This window comes from Phocoena phocoena, chromosome 1, assembly GCF_963924675.1.
Source record: "Phocoena phocoena chromosome 1, mPhoPho1.1, whole genome shotgun sequence".
In the NCBI taxonomy this organism is placed as follows: Eukaryota; Metazoa; Chordata; class Mammalia; order Artiodactyla; family Phocoenidae; genus Phocoena; species Phocoena phocoena.
This window is the reverse complement of record NC_089219.1, coordinates 97,619,078-97,632,005: the sequence shown is the minus strand read 5'-3', so window position 1 is coordinate 97,632,005 and position 12,928 is coordinate 97,619,078. Positions and strand designations below refer to the sequence as shown.

General features: G+C 53.4%; 1 protein-coding gene across 1 annotated transcript; it reads left to right on the top strand.

Annotated features, from left to right (window-relative positions):
* The first annotated feature begins 5,125 nt into the window (after nucleotides 1–5,125).
* Nucleotides 5,126–8,144, top strand: KCNA2 (potassium voltage-gated channel subfamily A member 2). The gene is made up of 2 exons (XM_065873895.1): nucleotides 5,126–5,464; nucleotides 5,906–8,144. Exon 2 carries the CDS (start codon nucleotides 6,069–6,071, stop codon nucleotides 7,566–7,568), a length of 1,500 nt encoding a protein of 499 aa, XP_065729967.1. The 5' UTR covers nucleotides 5,126–5,464; nucleotides 5,906–6,068; the 3' UTR covers nucleotides 7,569–8,144.
* Nucleotides 8,145–12,928: the final 4,784 nt, after the last annotated feature.

Below are 12,928 nucleotides of genomic sequence, written 5' to 3'. Positions count from 1 at the left end.
TTACCGGCTAAATTACCCTGGACAGCGACTTGCCTTCTCTGAGCTTCAGTATCTGCATTTGTAAAATGGAGATAATGGCACCTTTCCCACTGGCTGGTGGCAAGGATTAAATCAAATGGTCTATGGAGAGCTGTCAGCCCAGTGCCTGGGCTCACATTCCATGCTTCCCTGCCCTGCTTCTGGTGGGCTAGCAGGGGCTGTGCTGCCACAGTGGGTGGGTGGGTTCGTGGGCTAACCCTCCCAACAGCCTGTGAAGTATCCCCATTTTACAGCAAGCATCATCAGATGTGGCCGTCATGCAAGGAGGGAGAGCTGGTCCTCTGGGAGTGACCCCACTAGAGGCCCCTATGTTCATGAATTGCGGTGGAAAAAACTAAGCCCCTCCCTCCTGTCCCTGTGGTGCTCGGGTGGGGATGGGGTTCGGTGTGGGCATGGACGCACCGTCATAAACTCCTCCCTTCAATGGCTGTAGTCCTGGAGCGCAGGAACTGACACCTTCCCTGTGCTGGGTGGGGGCCGGTCACTTGCTGTGACGGTCACCAGTCTTTCTCTCTGCTGAAAGCAGGACCTAGCTCCCAAGCAGAAAACTGGACTGAAGGGGCAGGGAGTGGTCTTTGGGGTTTGACCTGCCCCAGGGAGGGCATCTAGGGGCACTCCAGCTGATCTTTCGTGGCCAAAATGGGAAATGGTGACCTTAAACACGTAGGTTAAGCTAGCTGGCTGTCCAATCCATACCTCATTTAATCCTTACCCCTCACCCCAGCAAAGTCATTTTGGTGTCCTGTAGACAGATCGGAAACTAAGGCTCAGAGCTGAAATAACTTGCTCAAGTCCACACAGCTAGCAAGTGTCAGGGGTAAGAATTGGGCCCCGTTCTTTTTCTCACCCAGAATTACCAAACCAAGTGACACCTTTCAGAGCGGGAGCCACAGAGGTAGAGCCCTGAACAACTGTTATGCTTTTTTTTTTTTTTAGTGGTACGTGGGCCTCTCACTGTTGTGGCCTCTCCCGTTGCAGAGCACAGGCTCCGGACGTGCAGGCTTAGCGGCCATGGCTCACGGGCCCAGCCGCTCCACGGCATGTGGGATCTTCCTGGACTGGGACACGAACCCATGTCCCCGGCATCAACAGGCGGACTCTCAACCACTGCGCCACCAGGGAAGCCCCTATGCTTCTTTTTTTAATTTCCTTCTTTGGTTAATTTCTTTCCTTCTCTGGTTAATTTCTTTTTGGCTGTCCTTCACTCTTAGATCAGGCTTTAAAAGGGAGAGGTAGGATGACATAGGCCTGAGGCCAATCAGATGGAAGGAGGGTCAGAGGAAAATCCCAGAGAAGGAAAGGAAATTTAAGGGCTGCCCATTCTACCTGAGCAGGGACTGTGAGGGTTACAGGTGTGTCAAGACGTCATTCAAGTCCCAGAGCCACCACTCGGTGGCCTTGGGCAGGTTGCTTCATCTCTCTGCCTCAGCTTCCTTTTCTCTGCGATGGTGCTGATGTAGAAATCACCTCCTCGAGCTGTGAGGATTACACGTCCCACTGGGCTAGAGGTGCTTGGCACAGTATCTGACACATGTTAAGCACATGTCACCAATGAGCACAATTATTAATTCTCCCTTGAGAACTTTTCTCTGTCCACGGCTTTCATTTCAACAGAGGGCCAAGAAAATATATAGACATGATGAAATGGCTAAGACTGTTGTGTTTTAATTGACAGAAAGACCCTATGTGGCAAGAAGGAGGACGAGAGCCCTGGGGGCTGGTTGGGGGAAGCCTCTAGAAGGAGTGTGAAGCAGAGTTCTGGAGGATAGTTTGGTGAAGGAAGTGGGAATGGCTGAGACCTCAAGGAGAGTGAGGGGTGGGCAGACTGAGAAGCAGAGAGAACCTGGTGACTGGGCACCTAGAGAAAGAGCCCAAAGCTAAGCAGGAAGCTGGGAGTTAGGAGGGGAGTTTCCTAGGGAAGCAGAGTGGAGAAACCAACATTTGTGGAGTGTCTGCTGGGGGCTAAACTCTTTGCATAAACAATTTAACCCTCACAACAGCCTGTGAAATATCCTCATTTTGCAGATGAGGAAACTGAGGTCCAGAGACATGAATGAACTTGCCTAAGATCTGGCAGGGATTTAAGTCCCAGCCTGGCTGGTTCCAAAATACCCAGGTCACACTCAGGTTGGGACACTGCCAGTCCAGCTTCTATGAGGCCCTAAACCAAACCAGTCCTGCCTGGTAGTCATCTATCATTCCCAGAGCTCACTGAGGTCACTGTCCGCCTGCAGCTCTGGTTAGGCCCCCAGTCTTAAACAATACCTTGAATACTACCTTGATGAAACACTTGAATTCCACAGACCCAGACCCCGTGGGTTCTCAGAGCTTCCATCAGGAACTACAGGCCTAAAGAGGAGGGTTCTCTGATCAAGGAGGGCCCAGCAGCAGCCTCCCTGGGACTAGAGGTCCTCTGCGCACAGGGCTCCATGTCTGCTGCAGTTTGGGCTCAAGGAACCGCTGTTTGGAACAGCAATTCAGACAGGACACCAGAACTGGCAGGGGCTTGGGGCTGTCACAGGGCTCTCAAGAGCACCCTGGGCCCTCTCAGATCCACCATCTGAGCAGAGGGCAGACTGGGCTTCCCACACATTCTTCCAAAAGCAAAGGGCATCTTCCATCACCCACCCCGGTGCGCCCGTGAGCTGCATTTCCAATTCCAGAGCCCCGTGGGCCAGCTGGCTTTGTGAGGTCTGTCAGGGGCCCATTTTGTGAGGAGCTGGCGCTTCCCTGGGGCAGCAGCACGTCCCCCAGCCTTCCCTGCCCCGGCTCTGCGGGAGGGAGTCCAGAGAGCCAGCGCTGCAGTTCTGCGGGTTCCTGCGGCTCGTCCCGGTGGGGGCGAACACAGCAGCGAGTTTCTGCCACACTGCGGCCCGCACCTGCTGCATTCCCCTCTGCGAAGCCAAAGCTTTGGCTGGGTAAGAGGCGGGTGGGAGGCAGAGCTGGAGGAGGGGGCGAGGCGGCGCTAGAGGGCAAGGAGGGGGTCTGCAGATTCTGTCTGGCAGCATCGTAAGAATAGCAACACATTTCCCACGGGGCTGGATCCCTTCTCGGGCCTGGGAGAGCTGCTACTGATCGTTTCCTCCTTGGCTACTTCTTACTGTTGGCAGGAGTCTCTCATGACCGCTCCTCAACTTCTGCCCCCGGTTCCCCGGCCCTGGCAGCACCCAGCTCAGCCCTCCACGAGGTTCTGGTCAGTAAGCTGAGCTCTGCCAAGGGATGGGGTGATCTCCTTGCGGAGAGGGGGCCGAGGCCCCGGGGCGCCACTGAGAGGACAGCCCGGTGGCGGTGGCGGCGGCGGGCGGCGGGCGGCGCGCCTCGTCGGCTCTGGCCCCCGCCGGCCCCTTTAATTCGAGTTCGCTGGCGGCCAGGTGCGGCGCTGCGTGGCGCGGTGCGGCTGCGGGCGGCGGCCGGGCTCTCCTTACGCGCCGCCGGCGGGACTGCAGAGCCGGCTCCCGGCTGGCCGCCCGCACCCCCGCGCCGCCGCCGCCGCCCGCTGCCGCCGCGGTTCCGCCGGCGCTTGCGGTCACCCAGAAACATGGAGGCTCCGGGTGCCCATCGGGAAGGGTAAATGGGTGTCGGGGCGCTCGGCTGCGCGTGCTGCCTCCCCCTGCCTGGGCTGCGGCGCCCAGAGGGGCTGCGGGGCACCGGGCGGCGCAGCCGGCAGCGCGGCGGGCTCGGGCTGAGTCCGGGGCGGGCGAGTCTGTGCCGACCATGGCTGCCGGCCCGGACCGGGGCGGGCGAGGGGGGCTGGCGTACAGCGGAAGGAGAGAACACGGAACGGGCTCGGGGACCCTCCGGGCAATGCGGGGCGCGGGGCGGGGGGCGCAGAGAGGAGCTGGTGGGTGATGGGAAGTGCAGTGACAGCATAACCATGTCTGGTAAATAGAGCCGGTTGGTAGGACCCAAATCACTTGCGACGGCCGGGCAGGGTTCCCCTCTCCGGCTCGGAATGAAAACGGCTTTTCGGCAGAGAAGGGCTTTTCCGCCTCCCTGGGGCCGTGGGCTGCCGGGGTGACCCCGCTCTTAGGAGGGAGGAAGCCAAGATCTGGGGCAGCAGCCTACTCCCCACCCCCAGTGTTTAGGTTCCAGTGTTTTCCGAAGGAGATCGAGCCTAGGAGCTCCCTCGGATCCTAGGGGCAAAACAGCTGGGCTGCGCTCTGGCCCGCCGCTAGAGCCCCCTCCGGATCGGGCAGGAGGGGGTTAAGGTGGCGCTGACTGCCGCGGCCAGCTGGTGGGTCTGATCCACTCGCTCGGAACCGAGCGCGGAGAGCGCCCGGCGGAGTCCCGGCCGGAGCCCGGGGCGATGGGGAGAGGCCCCGGACCCCTCCCCGCCCTGGGGCCGGCAGGATTGGGCCGGCAGGGGGCCAGCCCGGAAGCCGGCTTCCTCCAGGCTCCCCCCTCTCGCTGCTGCCAAGCCGCCTCGAAGCCAGGCTGACTGAGCCTTGGTTCTGTGCTCACTGCCGAGGAGGCGACGTGAGGGATTTTGTCTTGGGGAGAAATCGGTGGTCGAGCGCCTGCCCAGTTCAAATGCCACCGCGCCCGGAGGGAGGCCTGCAGTTTAGGGATCCCTGAGGGAGAGTAAGTCCTGGGACCAAGCCAGCCAGCTTTTGGAGATCGACCTTTCTGTGTGAGGAGTCTCCCTAAATGAGCTCTGAAGGAGTGTGTGTGTTGGGGGGCCAGAGTGGGGAGGAGCCGTTCTTCTTCCAGGACTCTGCAGAGTTCAGAGCTGGAAGTCAGGCTGCAGCGTAGGAAGCCCTCCCCTTGGGAGATGCTGTGTCCTGACCTGGGGGTGGGAGGCTTTGCCCAGAGTCCCTCCTGATGGCTGCAGAGGACCAATGGGGCATCTGGCTCAGCCCGGGGAGGCCCCTGGAGGAGACAGGCCCAGCCAAGTCTAAAGGCTTGTTCCCTGGGAGAGCATACTTCCAACTGATGTAAGCCTGCCCAGAGGAGGCTGGGAGGTTGAGGGATAGTTCTCAGGTGTGACACCAGAATGCAAGGTGGGCATGGAAGAGAAGCTGCCAGCGCCCTCCTAAATCTTGGCACCAGCTGCCCAGAAGCCCTGATTCCACCTTGTTTTTTCCAGGCAACGTCACACCTCCTGAGGACAGCCAGGAGGACTCTGGCTTTTGCTGAGCATTGCATCTTGCCTCCTTCCTTTCAAAGGCTCCAGACCCAATCTCGGCTGTCCTCGAGTCCTGCGTGCCCTTGACCAGGCATCCCACTGCCCCTCCAGCCCAGCCCAGCCCTGGAGCTCACCTCCAGGACCTGGAGCCTACCCTCCTGCCCAGAATGACTCACCATTATTTCTAGCTCAAGTGAGAAGACGTGATGGGGAATCAGGCTGCCTGTTTGTGTATCTAGGATTCCTGCAGCATCGGATCAGTTCTGCAAGGAAGAGAGCTGCAGATTCCTGCCTTGCCAGGTAAATCAATCTATTATTTAATAACAGCCATGTGTAGAGTCATTGGGGTGTGGGCAATGAGAGAGGCCCAGGCCCAAGGTCCACCACTGCAAATACCTCCCAGGGTGCAGGTATCTGCAAGACGTTAGTTCACTGCCTGGGAGAAGGTTCCCTTCCAGCCTCTGATATGGGGCTGTGCTCCATGAAGCCTGTGCAGTGCAGAGGGACCTGGACCAGCCACCTGCCCCCAGTGCAGGGCAATCCAGAGCTTTCTTGAGAGACCGCCACCTGCTCCCCTCTCATCCCCAGCCAGGCTACGAGGTGAACCTAAATCTTACTTTTTTGTGGTGGTGGTCATATTTTTGAGCTTCTTGGCTGAGAGATGAGAGAGAAAAAGCAGCAACCCAGGTCAAGTTGCCAATGCTGAGTGGTCTTATGTCCTTAACCACCTCTGTCTTTCAGCCAAGCGGGGCTATCTCTCTGGCTCTCAGAGAGACCTGGGGGCTCCCCTGCAGGAGTGCAGGCCGATGCTGCTGTGTTTCCTGGGGCCGTAAGCAGCGCCCTGAGCTCCCTGCCGCCAGGCAGCTAGAAGGCGTAGCGAGAGGCGCTTCTCTTGGTTCCAATTATGACAGTGGCCACCGGAGACCCAGTGGATGAGGCCGCTGCCCTCCCTGGGCACCCGCAGGACACCTATGACCCAGAAGCAGACCACGAATGCTGTGAGAGGGTGGTGATCAACATCTCAGGGCTGCGGTTTGAGACCCAGCTAAAGACCTTAGCCCAGTTTCCAGAGACCCTCTTAGGGGACCCAAAGAAGCGGATGAGATACTTTGACCCTCTCCGGAATGAGTACTTTTTCGATCGGAACCGCCCAAGCTTTGATGCCATTTTGTACTACTACCAGTCTGGGGGCCGGTTGAGGCGACCCGTGAATGTGCCCTTAGATATATTCTCCGAAGAAATTCGGTTTTATGAGCTAGGAGAAGAAGCAATGGAGATGTTTCGGGAAGATGAAGGCTACATCAAAGAGGAAGAGCGTCCTCTACCCGAAAATGAATTTCAGAGACAGGTGTGGCTCCTCTTTGAATACCCAGAGAGCTCAGGGCCTGCCAGGATTATAGCTATTGTATCTGTCATGGTGATCTTGATCTCAATCGTCAGCTTCTGCCTGGAGACGTTGCCCATATTCCGGGATGAGAATGAAGACATGCATGGCAGTGGAGTGACCTTCCATACCTATTCCAATAGCACCATCGGGTACCAGCAGTCCACTTCCTTCACCGACCCTTTCTTCATTGTAGAGACCCTCTGCATCATCTGGTTCTCCTTTGAGTTCTTGGTGAGGTTCTTTGCCTGTCCCAGCAAAGCCGGCTTCTTCACCAACATCATGAACATCATTGACATTGTAGCCATCATCCCCTACTTCATCACCCTGGGAACAGAGCTGGCTGAGAAGCCAGAAGATGCTCAGCAGGGCCAGCAGGCCATGTCACTGGCCATCCTTCGAGTCATCCGGTTGGTAAGAGTCTTTAGGATTTTCAAGTTGTCCAGACACTCCAAAGGTCTTCAGATTCTAGGTCAGACCCTCAAAGCCAGCATGAGAGAATTAGGCCTCCTGATATTCTTCCTCTTCATCGGGGTCATCCTCTTCTCTAGTGCTGTCTATTTCGCAGAGGCCGATGAGCGAGAGTCCCAATTCCCGAGCATCCCGGATGCCTTCTGGTGGGCAGTCGTCTCCATGACAACTGTAGGCTATGGAGACATGGTTCCAACTACTATTGGGGGAAAGATCGTGGGTTCCCTATGTGCAATTGCAGGTGTGTTAACCATTGCCTTACCTGTCCCCGTCATAGTGTCCAATTTCAACTACTTCTACCACCGGGAGACAGAGGGAGAGGAACAGGCCCAGTACTTGCAAGTGACGAGCTGTCCAAAGATCCCATCCTCCCCTGACCTAAAGAAAAGTAGAAGTGCCTCTACCATTAGTAAGTCTGACTACATGGAGATCCAGGAGGGGGTAAACAACAGTAACGAGGACTTTAGAGAGGAAAACTTGAAAACAGCCAACTGCACTTTGGCTAATACAAACTATGTGAATATTACCAAAATGTTAACTGATGTCTGATTGAACCCTATTCACATACTCACAGCTCAATGGAACTAATGCAGATATCGCATAATAGCCTGCATTGTAGTCAGTGTGTTCTACAGTGTGTATCTGGTTCTGCATGGAAAGCAATAGTCGTGCAAGTGACTTTTGATCTTTTGATTTTTGATTTAGAACACAGAATATGTATCCATGGCTTTCATGCAAATCTTCATCACCGGCTTAGGGGTTTCCAAAGACGGGAGTCACCTATGGAAGCCAGGATTTCAGAAGGACACATTGAGGCCACCTCATAGCAAATACAGAACCTACCACATCAGTGTCACCTTTTCTTCCTAATGAAATGCACACGGCATCTCGCAGATGCAATTCCCCCCACCACCCCACTTGAGCCTACCTCCCCCTTCACAGAGGAAAACCACGGTAGCTTAGCTTTAAAGTTCTGGTAATTATTCGAAAGGTCTTTCCCATTTTTGCATTGAAAAGAACACACAGTGCTGTGTGTTGGAATTACTTTCTGTGTCACAGGCTGGGGGGTTGTGAAATGCAGTTGCCAAGCAGACGCTCCGGAGGCTTGTGTTTCATAACGGAAAATACTGCATTTGGTTTTTTCTCTGCAGTGTCGATGTGAGGGAAGCCCAGGGGAGGGACAGTTAGGATGACCGAATGTGAGTTGTCAGGTTTCACATTTGCTCCCTTAACCCTACCGGGAGAAGCTAACAAACCAAGGGACCTCTCAGCTTCAGATTTCACCATTTTTGCAGGCTTCGGGGTCACAAAAACATGTCTGATTTCTTCGTTACACTGGAGGTTGCAGGCATCTGCTTTCCTAGTGCTGGGGCCCAGCTACACTGACACTGCAGTGAAATTTACCAGTGATGCGATAGAGCTGCATGGGTGTTTGTTGCATGAATCTCAATATTTAAAACACAGGAGATAACCTATTTTCTTAGTAGCCTACACAGTATTCATATTTAGAGTATTAATAGCCTAGGAATGGCATTGAACGAGGGTTGTCTTTTTTTTCCCATCAGAACACAAAAGCCCTCAATCAGGAGAAAAAAAACAGACTGTTTGGAGTGGGGAACCAAAACTTCTGGCCCTCCAGCCCACCCCATCCCTGTTCTTCCAAATGGGGGCACACAGCTCTGCAAAGCCAGGAGAGTGAGCAGGGAAAGCAGTGTCTAAACACCTCACGTGACTGCACCTTAGGAATTAACCTAGTCATGGGCATGACTGTATAGCTGACTGGGGCATCTCGTCCTGAGGAAATGCGGATCTGTGGATCCAGTGTATATAAATATGTATCGAGAATCTCTTTCACGAATTCCTCTACCTAGCTAGCTATAGAAAAAATTGCATTTGAACCTTGTATAAGCTTATGCAATATCTTTGACACAGGGCAATATATGCATGTGTTTGACTATGTGCACTAGAGTGTGTATATATATATATATACACACACACATATATATATACATATATACATATATATACATACATACGTGTGTATATGTATATATGCACACATACATATATAGTCATTCTCTGGAGTTCAGGTTCAGGAGCAAATCCACTGCTTGGTGGGTTGGTTGTCTCAGAGGCCTAATGGGTTAATTTGTCTCATTGGTCATCCCACTGGGCCTAGGTTTGCTGCCACTGCCTCAGACACTCCAGTCTTCATGGATTCTTAGATGTTCGAATTGTCTTTCTGCCCTCCATGTGCTGCAGCTTCAGTTTCTCATGGCTGAAGCTTGTCTTACTGAGTGCACAAGGGCCCTAGGGCCCTCACAGCTCCAGCTGTCCTGGGCCAGACCCAACCCAGGCCTCCTCTCTACAGCCCATCATCTTCATCATCTCCATTCTCATCTTTCCCCACCCTGCCCAGTTTTTATTTAAGATGTAGAATGTATTTACCAATATAGAACATACACAAGAGACCTACATATACCATGAACGAAGACACAACCTGCAACTCTGATGCAAAATACACAAAAACAACATGGTCATTTGCCTCGGCATGAGTCACTTTCATGAATCTTTCCCCGAAGAGCCAGAATGGATCACCTGCTTTGAAACCAAGGACACTAAGGAGGAGGGCTCCTGGGAACCCAATTCCACAGGTCTGGGCTGAAAGGAAACCTCCTCTATGTGGAAATTTCTGAAGTTCAGGACCAAGGGATGGAATCCCTAGTTGATCCACAGGGATCGTGTTCTCTCAAGCTCTCTCCGCATTAAACTGGCAACCAGGGCTGCTTAAGAAACCAAAGGCTGGGTACAGAATCATTCCCCACCGCCAGAACAGGCTGAGAGTGAAGAAGCACTGCATAGCCTAAAGGTAGAGTTCAGCTGGCCCTGGAATAGATGGAGGTGGGGAAGCTTTTGCCTCACAAACTGGGCTTCTTTGCCTTTCAACGTAATAGATTAAATTTCCCAAACACAGCGAGTTGTGTGGTCAGGCTGCCCAGCCATGACTCCAGCCCCGGCCTCACTGTTGGCTCTTCAGCACCTACAGTTACCCTGGGGGGGGTGGGGCACCAGCCCAGGGTGCTCACTAGTTCCTGGTCACCCACATCCCCAGGGGTCTGCAGGGCATCCCAGGCCCAGCGCGAAGCCTCTGTGCTTCTCTTCCTCTCCTATATGGGAGGTGGTGCTGCATTTCCAAGACATAGGGTGGAGGGACGCAGACCTTGGGAAAATAGATGGTAAGACAATGCATACCTAAGGCCGAGGTTGTGGGGTAGAGTTTTTATCCCAGTGTCCTTGACCTGGGACTATAAAATGTTCACCCACACCGGCACGCAGACATGCACACCCATCACAAAAGAGATCTACGTTGTTGCCATACACAAATACAAAACATGCACCACACATGCAGATACACAGAGACCAAATTAATGAAAAGGGCACTCAAAAGATATACGGTTATACCTATATCCAGAATACACACACTCAGCACAGACACGGGATGTACTTACCAATACGGAACATATACAGATACCTAGGTACACCACGTACAAACCTGCAACTCAGATGCAAAACACACAGAAACTACATGGACACGTGGGTATACATACAGGATACACAAAAGATACTTCACTATTATTTCTGCACACAAAATACAAACTCGGTTTGTACACACAATACATTTATTCATATTACACACACAAAATACAGCACACACACCCAAGAACACACACACACACCACACATGAAATGTGTACATATACTCAGATCCATTGTTCTGCCCCCATAGCTATAAATTAATAGGCGTAAATAAAAGATCAGATTTAATCATCTTTCCCTAACCTGCGTCTCTCCCCCTCAATATCCTTCAGGAAGTCTATTCCTCTAGTCTTTTCCCCCACCTCACTCCTAGATTTCAGAAAAATAACCCCAAGGTTTAAGGCAAAATATGGACCACCATTGTCAAGCAGATCTCTGATTAAGACTGGGAATCTCATAGGGTTTCTACCTATTCACCTTCCTCCCACCAGAAACCCTGGTGCCAAGCATGGAAGGACCTGGGACAGCTGGCGGTCCATTAATATGCACCTCCTGGCCCCGTCCTTTCTTTCAAAGCAAGTGCACACAGACAACCCAATAGCCCAGTCTCCCCTGCTCCCAACCCCTGGGATCTCTGGATTCAACCCCGTCCTCTTGAAAGCAGTGGTGGCTCAAGAAACTGCAGGGTCGTAGGCCCAGAACCAGAGGGGGGATGCTCCCAACATTCCCTCAGCCCACAGACCTTATCGCCCCTCCATCCCCAGTGGCTTTGTCAGGGGGCTCAGTCAGAAAGTCGAGGCCATATGTAGACTTGTCTCTTAAAATGAGTCACCTTTACTTGCTTGTGGCATCTCACTTGCTCTTGGGCATAAGCCCAATGGAGTCAACTCCTGAGTCCCCTCTATGGGTGTGCAATGCCAGGCAGGCTTCTTCCCCTGCCCCGGCTCCACCTGGTTGCCTTGCCTCCCATCCAATGGCTGTACCTTGAGGAAACACACACCAATTCAGCTTAAGTGAAACCTGATTAAGGACTTAAACCTAATGTTACACAAGCAAACAGCATCATTTTTTCCGAAGGCCTGATTTGTATCCTATATTCTAAGGCCAGATTGAAATGCTTGGTAAGATTACACGCTGTTTTGGGTTACACACAGAGCTGGCTCTTCCCTCTAGTAGGACTAGCTGAGAGCTGGGTGCGTTTTAGCAAAGGCTTCACCTCAGATGGAAGTTGGGGGGTTGAAGTCAGGCATCAGATCAGGTCTCTACTCCTGCGGCCATCCAGGGTGTGCCCCACGCTTCCCTCCTAAAGATGGTCAAGCTCCCAGTCTCCACGGAGGAAGCAACAGCCACAGGGAATGAGCGTGTGGGTCCAAATCTGCACATTCAGTGCAACATGCTGGGCCTTTCAAGTGTTTTCAAGTCAGGATACCAATTTTCCCTTTAGCTTCAGCAGGTGCCTCCATGGGCTCAAACTTTCAAGGAAGTTGGAGTTCTCAGGAGTCTACAGAGAAGGAAGTCCAGGAGAGGTAGAGAGGTTGTCAGGAAGAAAGAGTACCTGAGCTAGTCATATTTCAGAATTAACTTCTCAGGAGCTGAAATGTACCGAAGGTCATAATGAAGGCACTGTGCTTTCTGAAGCTTCTGTGGTGTTTGACACACTCTTCCTTCCTCTCTGCTTCCCTCTGCTCCTCTCAGCTGGGCCTCCGAGGATGGAGTCGGCATGAAACCAGGAGGTTAGTCCTGAAAGGGGGCCCCAAGTGAGTGTGCCTCCAGACTCCATTGGTCTGGTGTGGAAAGGGCTCCCAGGAAAGCTTTGTTGAGTCTCCAGCCTGGGGGCTCATGTGGCCACCCCGTGTGGAGAGGGCTGCAGGATTAGCTTGTCCTGTCTGCTCTCCCTGGATCTCTCACTCCATTGTAGTGAGGTCTTTGGCCAACTTCCTTAATCATGGTCAACCATAAAGTATCAGCGCCACGCCCAGTTGAGAGAAGGCAGGCTGGGGGTTCAGTGCTGCCAACAGTAGCAGAGAAGAGAGGTGGAGGCTGACTTTCCCCAAAGGAAACTATAGGACAGTTTGCAAATTGCATATGAGGGTAGCACCAGACCCCACCCCCCGCCCCAGCCCATGGCAGGTGGGAGGAGTACACTGCTTTGAATTGTTTACCCAGGGGTGGGGATGGTGAACCCTGCTCCAGCTCTGGCTCTCCTGGGGCCCATTGTCATAACAGCCTCCATCTGGGTGATGGCTGCCTGGTCTGAGAGGGCTGGTCTACGTAGGGTGTAATTTCCAGGGTGCTCCTTGGTTACACAATGGAGGCTTGCCCAGCCTTGGCAAAGCGTCCATTGCCAGGTATGAACCCATGACCTCAAACTC

Bases quoted from the DNA above. Each gene is read 5' to 3' on its own strand.
- KCNA2 (XM_065873895.1), top strand. From the start codon at position 6,069: ATGACAGTGGCCACCGGAGACCCAGTGGATGAGGCCGCTGCCCTCCCT.